Source organism: Eretmochelys imbricata, chromosome 5 (assembly GCF_965152235.1).
Source record: "Eretmochelys imbricata isolate rEreImb1 chromosome 5, rEreImb1.hap1, whole genome shotgun sequence".
NCBI lineage: Eukaryota > Metazoa > Chordata > Testudines > Cheloniidae > Eretmochelys > Eretmochelys imbricata.
This window is the reverse complement of record NC_135576.1, coordinates 124,508,234-124,520,743: the sequence shown is the minus strand read 5'-3', so window position 1 is coordinate 124,520,743 and position 12,510 is coordinate 124,508,234. Positions and strand designations below refer to the sequence as shown.

Here is a 12,510-nt window from a genome sequence, read left to right as displayed (position 1 = left end):
CATACGCCCAAGGGTCATGGAGAGGTTCACCTCTTCCACACCACCAGCACATTTCCCTTCGTAGTAGACACCTTCAGGCCACTCAGCGTCGTCTCCTCCCTGGGCTGTAAACTGCCAAACCTTTAATTCTCTGGAATAAAAGGGCTTTAGAGAATTAATATGGTACACCTTAGGCTTTCGGTTGGAAGTGGGGAATGCTATGAGATAATTAACAGCTCCCAGGCGCTCCTGGACCATGAATGGCCCTTCCCACGATGCTTCCATTTTATGGGCCTGGAGCGCCTTTAAGACCATGACCTGGTCTCCTACTTTGAAAGAACGCTCTCTGGCATGTTTATCATACCAGGCTTTTTGCTCTTTTTGAGCATCCTGTAAGTTTTCTCTAGCAAGGGCTAAAGAGGTTCGGAGGGTGTTTTGTAGGTTGGTTACAAAGTCCAGAATGTTAGTTCCTGGAGAAGGTGTAAATCCCTCCCATTGCTGCTTCACCAACTGCAATGGCCCCTTAACCTCACGGCCATATACAAGTTCAAATGGGGAAAACCCTAAACTGGGATGTGGTACAGCTCTGTAGGCAAAGAGCAACTGCTGCAATACTAGGTCCCAATCATTGGAGTGCTCATTTACGAATTTACGTATCATGGCCCCCAAAGTTCCATTAAACTTCTCCACCATGCCATTTGTTTGATGGTGGTAAGGAGTGGCAACCAAGTGATTTACCCCATGAGCTTCCCAAAGGTTTTTCATAGTTCCTGCCAGGAAATTAGTCCCTGCATCTGTGAGGATGTCGGAGGGCCAACCTACCCTGGCAAAAATGTCTGCTAGTGCCTGGCACACACTTTTAGCCCTGGTGTTGCTTAGAGCTACTGCTTCCGGCCATCGGGTGGCAAAATCCATGAAAGTCAGTATGTACTGCTTTCCTCTGGGTGTCTTTTTCGGAAAAGGACCCAGAATATCCACAGCTACTCGCTGAAATGGAACTTCAATGATGGGGAGTGGTTGTAGAGGGGCTTTGACCTGGTCTTGGGGTTTTCCCACTCTTTGGCACACCTCACAAGACTGGACATAGGTAGAAACATCCTTGCCCATTCCCTCCCAGTGGAATGATCCCCCCAAACGGTCTTTGGTCCTGTTCACCCCAGCATGGCCACTAGGGTGATCGTGGGCTAAGCTCAAGAGCTTGGCCTGGTATTTAGTTGGAACTACCAACTGTCTCTGAGGATGCCAGTCTTCCTGGTGTCCACCAGAAAGAGTTTCCTTGTATAAAAGTCCTCTTTCTACAACAAACCTGGATCGATTAGAAGAGCTGAGAGGCGGTGGGTTGCTCCGTGCCGCCGTCCAAGCTCTCTGGAGGCTTTCATCTGCTTCCTGTTCAGTCTGGAACTGTTCCCTTGATGCTGGAGACATCAGTTCCTCATGGGATTGTGGACCTAGGCTTGGTCCCTCTGGAAGCGATATAGGGGATGGAGCTGTTTCTGTTGACTGTGAACCGCTCTCCGCTGGTGCACTATGTTGGGATTCAGGCTCCGGCTGAGCCTCTTGTGTAGGGTTATCGGCTGCTGCCAGTTCAGGTTCGGTGGGGCCCTCTGGTGTTGAGGTTGCAAGTACTGGATTCAGTGCTGACACGGGGTCTGGTGTTGGTTGTTCGGCTGGTTCCGGTTCTGGGACTGGTTCCGTCTGGGTCTCTGGGCTGGATCCACTACTGCTGTTGCAGACATTGGCCTGGGGTCCGGGTCCATCACCTCTGACCGGGTCCTGATAGAAGTTTCCGGAACAGAGCTAGGCCTCACGGCTTGTTTAGCCTGGCTGCGGGTGACCGTTCCCACCCTCTTGGCCTGCTTTACATGCTTGGCCAAGTCTTCCCCCAACAGCATGGGGATGGGATAATCATCATAGACTGCAAAAGTCCACATTCCTGACCAGCCCTTGTACTGGACAGGCAACTTGGCTGTAGGCAAATTGAAAGAGTTGGACTTGAAGGGTTGAATCGTCACTTGGATCTCTGGGTTGATTAAATTGGGGCCCACTAAGGAAGCATGGATAGCTGACACTTGTGCTCCGGTGTCCCTCCACGCGGTGACCTTCTTCCCGTCCACACTCACAGTTTCCCTCCGCTCCAAGGGTATCTGGGAGGTATCTGGGCCTGTGGACCTCTGGTGTGATTCCGGTGCAATGAACTGTAATCTGTTGGGGTTCTTGGGGCAGTTGGCCTTTACATGCCCCAGCTCGTTACATTTAAAACATCGTCCAGCTGACGGGTCACTGGGGCGAGGAGGGTTGCTGGAGAACGGAGTGGTGGGATGATAAGGGGTCTGGAGGGTTCTTTGGGAGGTAGGTGGGGCTTTGGGCGGCCCCCGGTAATAGGGTGTTGTCTGGGGTGGTCCCTTCTGGTCTCTGCTCCAACTGCGACCAGTTTTCTTCTTCTCTGCCACCTCCACCCATCTGGCTCCAATCTCTCCTGCCTCGATTACAGTTTTGGGTTTCCCATCTAGGATGTATCTTTCTATTTCCTCAGGAACACCCTCTAAGAATTGTTCCATTTGCATTAGGAAGGGCAAATTTACTGGAGAGTCAACACTTGCTCCTGATATCCAGGCATCCCAATGTTTCACCATGTGGTAGGCATGTCGGGTAAATGACACGTCTGGTTTCCACCTTAGGGCTCTGAACCTCCGACGAGACTGCTCGGGTGTTATCCCCATTCTGACTCTCGCCTTGGATTTAAACAGTTCATACTTGTTCATGTGTTCTTTAGGCATTTCAGCTGCCACCTCAGCTAAGGGTCCACTGCGCTGCGGCCTCAGCTCTACCATGTATTGGTCAGTAGAGATGTTGTACCCAAGGCAGGCCCTTTCGAAGTTTTCTAAGAAGGCCTCAGTATCATCACCTGCCTTGTAGGTGGGGAACTTTCTGGGATGGGAAGTGGTACTTGGAGAAGGATTACTAGGGTTTGTTGGGATATTCCGCTGAGCCTTTATCTTCTCCACCTCCTCCACATGCTTCCTCTCTTTTTCCTTCTCCTCCAGTTCTTTGGCCCTTGCTTCCATTTCTTTGTCCCTTGCTTCCATTTTCAGCCGCATGAGTTCTATCTGTCTTTCATGTTCCCTTTGTTTTTCCGCAGCCTGAAATCTGGCTAATTCCAGCTTTTGTCGAGCCGTGGATTTTGTCATTCTAACCTCTCTGTTTTTAACTAACTTTACACCCAATGTTTAGAAATAAACAAACAAAACTTGGCTGTAAAATTTTGCTGTGCTGGAATAGAATACCTATTCTCTGATAGTGATTGTCAGCCTACAGAAAAAGACAATTCCCTTGTCTCTGCTCTGGGCCCAAATTAAAGCAAAAAACCTCCAACTACTTGGAAACCTGCTTACCCAGCCCAAAGAAAAAGCAAATGGGTAGAACACACACCCCCTATTTACTTTTAGGAAGAAAAGAAAATAAAAACTCTGGGTTGGAAGACTGTGAATTTCCCTGCAGGAGTTAAGTACCCTGCCTCCAGGCAAAGAAAACCTGCAATTCACAAAGATAATCCCCTTTTGTCTCTGCTTGGCCACAAAGCAGAGAAAAACCAAGCTGCTTTCAGTTTCAGCTGCTTTCTGGACTTCCTTTCCAAAGGAAAAAAAATTTCCTTTTTAAAATCTGTATTTCTAGTTCAAAAAATCTCAACTGGATCTCAAAATGATTTCAGGTTAATCCCACCACTATGCCACCATGTCAAGGTTCCTCCCCCACTCTGAACTCTAGGGTACAGATGTGGGGACCTGCATGAAAAACCTCCTAAGCTTATCTTTACCAGCTTAGGTCAAAACTTCCCCAAGGTACAAAATATTCCACCCGTTGTCCTTGGACTGGCCGCTACCATCACCAAACTAATACTGGTTACTGGGGAAGAGCTGTTTGGACGCGTCCTTCCCCCCAAAATACTTCCCAAAACCTTGCACCCCACTTCCTGGACAAGGTTTGGTAAAAAGCCTCACCAATTTGCCTAGGTGACTACAGACCCAGACCCTTGGATCTTAAGAACAATGAACAATCCTCCCAACACTTGCACCCCCCCTTTCCTGGGAAATGTTGGATAAAAAGCCTCACCAATTTGCATAGGTGACCACAGACCCAAACCCTTGGATCTGAGAACAATGAAAAAGCATTCAGTTTTTTACAAGAAGACTTTTAATAAAAAATAGAAGTAAATAGAAATAAAGAAATCCCCCCTGTAAAATCAGGATGGTAGATATCTTACAGGGTAATCAGATTCAAAAACATAGAGAACCCCTCTAGGCAAAACCTTAAGTTACAAAAAAGATACACAGACAGAAATAGTTATTCTATTCAGCACAATTCTTTTCTCAGCCATTTAAAGAAATCATAATCTAACACATACCTAGCTAGATTACTTACTAAAAGTTCTAAGACTCCATTCCTGGTCTATCCCCGGCAAAGACCCAGCATACAGACAGACACAGACCCCTTCTTTCTCTCCCTCCTCCCAGCTTTTGAAAGTATCTTGTCTCCTCATTGGTCATTTTGGTCAGGTGCCAGCGAGGTTACCTTTAGCTTCTTAACCCTTTACAGGTGAGAGGAGCTTTCCCCTGGCCAGGAGGGATTTCAAAGGGGTTTACCCTTCCCTTTATATTTATGACACACATCATCAAGGATTTACAACCTATCCTGAAGGATGACCCATCACTCTCACAGATCTTGGGAGACAGGCCAGTCCTTGCTTACAGACAGCCCCCCAGCCTGAAGCAAATACTCACCAGCAACCATGCACCACACAACAGAACCACTACCCCAGGAACCTATCCTTGCAACAAAGCTCATTGCCAACTGTGTCCACATATCTATTCAGGGGACACCATCATAGGGCCTAATCACATCAGCCACACTATCAGAGGCTCATTCACCTGCACATCTACCAATGTGATATATGCCATCATGTGCCAGCAATGCCCCTCTGCCATGTACATTGGCCAAACTGGATAGTCTCTACGTAAAAGAATAAATGGACACAAATCAGACGTCAAGAATTATAACATTCAAAAACCAGTCAGAGAACACTTCAATCTCTCTGGTCACTCGATTACAGACCTAAAAGTGGCAATTCTTCAACAAAAAAACTTCAAAAACAGACTCCAATGAGAGACTGCTGAATTGGAATTAATTTGCAAACTGGACACCATTAACTTAGGCTTGAATAAGGTCTGGGAGTGGATGTGTCATTACACAAAGTAAAGCTATTTCCCCATATTTATTCCCCCCCCTACTGTTCCTCACACGTTCTTGTCAACTGCTGGAAATGGCCCACCTTGATTACCACTACAAAAGGTTTTTTTTCTCTCCTGCTGGTAATAGCTCACCTTACCTGATCACTCTCCTTACAGTGTGTATGATAACACCCATTGTTTCATGTTCTCTGTGTATATAAATCTCCCCACTGTATTTTCCACTGAATGCATCTGATGAAGTGAGCTGTAGCCCACGAAAGCTTATGCTCAGATAAATGTCTTAGTCTCTAAGGTGCCGCAAGTACTCCTTTTCTTTTTGCGGATACAGACTAACACAGCCGCTACTCTGAAACCTGCCAGTAATAGTTACTTTTGGTGATTGCTGTGTAACTGCAGAGTTCTACATTGTCCACAAAGGCACTCCTATCCTTGACAGAGATTTATTGGCTGCTTTAAATCTCAGGATAGTTAATGGATGAATTGATCTTCCTCAGCAAAGCACTCTTGCGGTACACACAACAGTTTCAGCTGGGACCCAACACCAGGTTGAGGAGAAACTTGGCTGTGCTTATGGGTTTCTGTATAAAGTTAAAATGCGGAATAACATGATGCCTGTAGGACAGAAGTTACGGCACTTACCATTTTCAGTCAGGGAAGCTGTTTCAGAGGAATTTAGAAAACTTGTTTAAAAGGACATTATTGAAGAGATCGACTCCTCGGATTGGGTTTCACCTATTGTAGTGACGCAGAAGAAGGGTGGAGGCATTCACCTTTGTGTGGACTTAAGGGAACCAAATCAAACTATTGTGATTTACTGCCATCCTCTTCCTCACATAGAAGAAGTATTTGCAGAACTCCACGGAGCAAAGATGTTTTCTATTCTTGATTTGCAGAGCGCATACCACCAGGTTACGTTGCATGAAGATAGCAGAGAACTCACAGCATTTATTACACACGAGGGATTATTTCGTTTTAAACGTGTTCCATACGGTCTCGCATCTGCCCCAAGTGCCTTCCAAAAAATGATGTCATTGATTCTGAAGAATCAACATGGAGTTCAGTGCTATCTGGATGATATTATCGTGTTTGGAAATATGTCTGAAGAGCATGACAATAACCTGCAGTCTGTACTAATCTGCATCAGCACAGCAGGCCTCCAGCTTAATAGGTCCAAATGCAAATTTAGACAAACTGAACTCTCCTTTCTGGGGCATACAATTTCACAGGCTGTACTAAAACCTGATCCAGATCATATCCTGGCAATTTCAAATGCTCCTCCTCCAACAGATTTGCAAACCTTACGTACCTTCTTGGGTCTTACCTCCTGGTATGCAAAATTAATTCCCAATTATGCTTCTGTCATTGAACCGTTACGGGAATTACTATGGAGAAGTTCAACCTTAGTGTGGACAACAGATGCACAAGCTAGTTTCGAAATGGTGAAAGACTTGATTGTACATAGTCCAGTACTTGCACTATTCAGTCCTGCATTGCCCACAATTGTAACTACTGATGCTTCTGATTATGGACTTGGGGCTATTCTCACACAACTGCATGAGGACAACACAGAGAGGACTGTTGCATTTGCTTCAAGGACACTAAGTAATGCTGAGAGAAAATATTCTACAGTCGAAACAGAAGCACTTGCTTGTGTCTGGGCTACTGAAAAATGGAGAACTTACCTGTGGGGCCACACGTTCAAGTTGCTCACAGACCACAGCCCTTTGACGACATTGCTCACCACGAAAGGCCTGGGAAGAGCAGGATACTGTACTGCTCGATGGTCTGCAAGACTACTCTCTTTCAATTATGAACTGGAATATAAACCTGGAAACTTTCTCGCCTGCCTTTGCTTTCACCAGATGGTCCACCGGAGGATGAGGATGTAGTGGTTGTGCTTATTACAAGCACTCTCACTGCAGTTACAAGAGAACAATTTCAAGCTGCTTGTTCAGCGTGTCCAATTCAATAAAAACTACGGGAATTTCTGACAAAGAGATGGCCCAGTCACCCTAAAAACCTTGACCCAGTTTTGCTGCCTTATTTTAGAGTTCAGGATGAACTTTCTTTGTTTGATGGCTGTGTGCTACAAGGTACACACCGGCTCCTTGTGCCAGAAGAATTACAGTCAAAACTCATACACCTGGCACACGATTCTCATCAAGGAATTGTCCGAACCAAACGACAACACGGGATCTGTATTGGTGGCCAGGGATGGACTCTCAAACTGAAGCACTCATAAAATCCTGTGTCACTTGCCAAATGCATGATAAGACAGCAGTGACATGTACCCCTCCATTACAGCCCGTTTCTCTTCTTGAATCTGCATGGGAAAAAGTGGCTATTGACATTGTAGAACCCTTTGATACTGCTCCAATTGACTGCCGTTATGCCATCACTTTAATAGACTATTTCAGTAAATGGCCTGAGGTAGCTTTTACATCACAAATCTCTTCTGCTACAGTAAGTAAGTTCCTCTCTTCAGTTTTTAACAGGGAAGGTAACCCCAAAGAACTGGTTTCAGATAATGGTAGTCAATTTACTTCCCTGGAGTTTGAAACTTTTCTAGCACAGAGGAACATTTTACACAGAAGGTCATCCCTATATTACCCTCAAGCCAATGGGGAAATCGAATGATTTAACAGAAGTTTGAAAGAGAGTTTGCAAACGGCTAAACTGGAAGGGTGATTGTGGATACCCTTCACTACTGATATCTTGCAAGCATACTGGGCTCCACGACATGCCACAACACAAAGATCACCCGCAGAGTTACTGCATGGAAAACAGATGAATACTAAACTGAACATTGCTGGATTGTTAAATGCATGACCTGGTGCCCCAAATGAGGATGATGTGGGAAAAACAGTTGAACAGAACCAAGCAAAGTCTAAGGCTTTCACAGACAAGCGGCGGGGTGCTAAGGAACCAAAGTTTGAGTGTGGTTCCTTCGTTAGAATACGAAAACCTGGAATTTTACGCAAAGGGGACCATAAATTCACAGCTCCTCTTAAAATCATAGAGAAGAAGGGACCTATCGACTTTCGGATGGGCGGGTATGGAATGCTTCTTATCTTGCACCTGCCTATGAGGAGATGATGCCAACACCCAGTCTGCATTGGATGACTTCACCGTAGCACCAACACAAGACATCGCACTGGAACCGGGGCTTGAGAGACGGTCTGTCAGACCCAGACGGCCACCTGTCTGGACTAGAGGCTACGTTATGTAGTATCGACGCTGTTTTCAGTGTAATAGTTCTGCCAACAGTATAGTGTCTTCTTTCATATTTGTTCCTGTGGTGAGAACAATAATGTTTATTTTAATTGGGAGGGTTTCTTAAGCGAGGCGGGAACGTGGTGTTTAGATGTTGCTTGTAATTATTAGCCTTGGGAGCCCCGGCTGTCGGGAGCCTGAAAGGCCAGGAAACAGGAAGAGGAGCTGAGCCGCCGGGAGAGAGCTACGGACGGTGCAGCAGCAGCAGCTTGGTAAGGAGGTTTCCACTTCGCAAATAAGAGCCCGTTGAAGCTTGTTAGTGCCTGAGCTGGCACAACGCCCCGCTAGGCGCGACTGTGGGGCCTGCGCTCGGCCGGGGCTCAGACGAGAGGCTCACAGTGGTCCCCTCTGGCTTCGAAGCGACACAGCCGCCCGCGGGCCACACCCGCCCCCGCCCGGCCGCGCCCACAGAGCCGCTAGGTGCACAGCGCCTCCTCCACCACGATGAGGGCAGCCAGGCTTCAGTGCGGCTCCCGCGCATGCTCCCGCGACGGCTTCTTGGGCGCCACGCCGCTCCGTCGTCACGTGACCCGCTCCCGGCCTTTCCTCCGCCCCTGCGCGGAGTGACGGTGAAGGGGTTGTGACCGGGCAGGTCCCTGCTGAGGCGCCGTAGCGCGGGCGGGGCCAGAGGGCGGAGCGGGGCAGCAGCGCCCGCCGCCCCGCAGCAGTCCCGGCCACAAAGCCCGAGCTGCCTGGCCGCCGCCATGTTCCGGATCGAGGGGCTGGGGCCCAAGATGGACCCGGAGGAGCTGAAGCGGAAGATGCGGCAGGATGTTCTCAGCTCGGTCCGCACCTTCCTCATCTACGTGGCGCTGCTGCGGATCAGTGAGTGGCGGGCGGGGCGCGCGCCGGCCCTTCCCCTCCCCCAGGGCCTCGCCACCAGCCGCCCGCCCCACGTGGGCGCGCGCTGTCCCCTCCCCCCCCCCCCCCCCCCCGCCCGAGACCCGGCCGGCGCTCGGGGCGCGCTCCGCACGTGCCGTGCCCGCCCGTGGGGCGCAGCGCGGAGCCGGCAGGCGCGGGGAACCCTCGGGCTCGCCGGGCGGGGAGCGGGCAGCGGGCAGCGGGCAGCGCCGGGGGCGGGGCGGCAGCGCCGGGGCGTGGGGCCGGGGCGCTGGGCTGCTCGCCGGGGCCCGTGCTGGTGCCGGGGCCCCTGCTGATGGCCGTGCAGGCACCCCGCGGCCAGCTGCACCCCGGCTGGGGACGCTGCGGGGACGCTGGGGTGCAGCCGGCTGTGCAGCCCGCCGCAAAAGCCCCAAGCTGCCTTGGGCCGGCCGGACCTCCTGCCCCCGGCGAAAACAGGGCGTCGGGGAAAGTCTCCCGGCTTTTCGCATGTGCAGATCAGGTGTCAAGTTTTAAAGCCTGAAAAGACAGAAAAAACTAAGGGCCTCAGTGTACGGCCCCGAGGCCGCGCTGCCCCGCGGGGCTTGGAGCCTGTCGCTGCAGCGAATCGTTCGCCGGGTCCGACACGGGCGGGGAGCGGCTCACGTTCGTTTTACAAGGGTCGTTCTGCTGGATCTCTCTGCCCCACGCCTGTCTCAGTAAACGTGCCCGGGGTGACTGTCTCCTGGTGCAGCTCTTTGGCTGTCAGACCTCGGAATAGCTTCTTAAATTCTGGGTTCTCTAACACTAGTTCTGTCTTCAAAGTAAACCTTCTACTCAGCTCCTTAAAATATGACGTTATAAGTTGTAACACTGAACTTGTACTTCTGCAGGCCCTCAAGCCATTAAGGTATCGATCACCCTTAAAAAAGAAAAAAGCTAAGAGTAAGAGGGAGGCACACCAAAAGTTACCTGAGGGCATTCCTGTCCATTATAGTGTGTTGCATTTGTCAAGTAATGGAATAATTACCCCTTGTCAGCAAAGCAAAGTGAGACTGACATATAGTTTACTACAAAGGCAAGAAAACGCAGCAACATAATACTGTTTTGCTGTGTGCATTGTATGTTCATGTAAAAGCATTGGTGTGTACAAGTAATTCATTGAGTTAGGATCCTTTAAATATTCACCATACATGTAATTAGATGGGTAAAGGAATATTCTTACAGGAAGACACGCTACTATCCTCTTTACAGATGACTTGCAAAGGGAAAACTAGGTTGATCCCGGTGTCTGCTGCTTTATCATGTACAAGAGCCTACCAGCAGGACAGTGGGGTGGGAGGAGGTATTGTTTCATATTCTCTGTGTATATATAAAGTCTGCTGCAGTTTCCACGGTATGCATCTGATGAAGTGAGCTGTAGCTCACGAAAGCTCATGCTCAAATAAATTGGTTAGTCTAAGGTGCCACAAGTACTCCTTTTCTTTTTGCGAATACAGACTAACACGGCTGTTACTCTGAAACATGTCAATTAGAGCAATGTTGAAACTGACAGATTTCCTCCAAACTAATTTAAACAGGTGTTAACAAATCTACTAACAATCTCAATAAAAATTACTCTTCATGCAGGTCTGATCTGCACTAGAAACTTGCTTCGTGGGTTTTTTATGACCTTTTTATACTGCAAAAATTGCGTTTGCTGGTGTGGTTTATTTTGTTCATGGAACTGGTATGAGCTAGACAAGCAAAAGCACATTTTTGCTAGTGTAAACTGCATCTGCACTAGGAGGGTTTGCCAGTATAGCTGTACTTCCAGACCCTTTCTAATGTACAGAAGGCCCAAGTCTAACTTCCTTGGCACTCTAATTTCTTCATCCTGCCAACTCTTCCAGAAAGCAGTCTAGTTAGTGTAGGTAGATCTGAATTTATAATGTAAAAAGCAAGCAAAATCCTCCTAACTTCTGAGCCTCCTTCATACACCATAGGAAGCCAGCTGGGGGGGGAGGGAGGATGGGGTGCAAGCACCCATTTTGTTTTCTTTGCAGGTCACTTTTCAAGACCTTGCTTGAGGTTCTTGCTCAGGTGTTGCTCAGGTTCTTGCTTTGCTCAATGGGAGATCATCAATTTGTGGACAAACAGCAAGTTTAGTTTTTTCCTTGAGATAGGCAGAGTAAATTGTATGCCTAAAACAACTTGTAATCCTGTGTAGTTGAACTAAAAATCTATATCTTGATTGTACATTCTTTTTCAGCTCCATATATCTTAAAGAAATTGGATAATATATGAATACAGAAGAGCTACAAAGACTGGATACATGGAAACACAAAGGATTGTGGCTGCTTTTCTGTTAATAAACAAGATGCAAAAGGCAGACTTCACATACCGAATGGATCTAAAAATTTCATTTAAGCATATTTGACTTTGTGAGAGCAATGGCCTAGCTGGAAGTATGGAAAATGGTTATTGTCCTTCTGATTGATTTCAAGTCATGTAATGCTCCCATGTGGCGGCATATCTCTATTTGTGCTGGTACAGCCCTTGTCTTGTGTCCAGAAATTGCATCATACTCCATTTTTGTAAGAAGTATTAAGTGCAAACAGATTTCTTTGTTCTGGAGCTACCTCTAAAATAACACAGTGCTATGGCTGTCAATCTTACTGAACCTGTCTGTGTGAAAAATGAACTTGTTTGGATCCCTAAACTCCATCTAGGAAGCTGTTAACTTGAATCCAGTTAGTTGATTTTTTTATTTTTTGTTGAAATAAAATGGAATAACAAGTCTGTGATTTCAGGCACAGTTCTATTGCTTTATTTTTAATAAAATCAGTTACAGTAGAAGGCTCGTGGGATCTTTTTTACTCCCATCTCCTCACCAAAGTCGTCTTTCCCAAAAGTGTTTCTCATATATGGAGTTGAGGGAGGGAGGTGTGTGTGGGGATTGGGAAAAGCAGAGATGATAGCAAGAATGAGGAAGGGGATAGGAAATGCAGTGCTTGTACCTTTTTAAGTAGGAGACTGTTCATGCCCTGAAAAGTTTACAGTCAAAATAGACAGGACAGATAAAAGGTAGATGGGGAAATAGTGACACAAAGAAGGGAAGTCACCCAGAAAGTGAGTGGCACAGCAGGAGTTAAACTCACGTCTCCTGTGCTCCAGTCTTGTGCTCTGTTCATTAGACTGTGCAGCCTCTGGT

General features: G+C 47.7%; 1 protein-coding gene across 1 annotated transcript; it reads left to right on the top strand.

The window, feature by feature from the left end:
- The first annotated feature begins 9,052 nt into the window (after window positions 1–9,052).
- On the top strand, window positions 9,053–12,155 carry TOMM5 (translocase of outer mitochondrial membrane 5). The gene is made up of 2 exons (XM_077817822.1): window positions 9,053–9,323; window positions 11,569–12,155. Exons 1-2 carry the CDS (start codon window positions 9,203–9,205, stop codon window positions 11,601–11,603), a joined length of 156 nt encoding a protein of 51 aa, XP_077673948.1. The 5' UTR covers window positions 9,053–9,202; the 3' UTR covers window positions 11,604–12,155.
- The last annotated feature ends 355 nt before the right edge of the window (window positions 12,156–12,510 follow it).

Excerpts from the sequence above, each read along its gene's own strand:
- TOMM5 (XM_077817822.1), top strand. The coding sequence starts at position 9,203 with ATGTTCCGGATCGAGGGGCTGGGGCCCAAGATGGACCCGGAGGAGCTG. Across the intron at positions 9,324-11,568 it reads CGTGGCGCTGCTGCGGATCA|CTCCATATATCTTAAAGAAA; the intron begins GTGAGTGGCGGG and ends ATTCTTTTTCAG.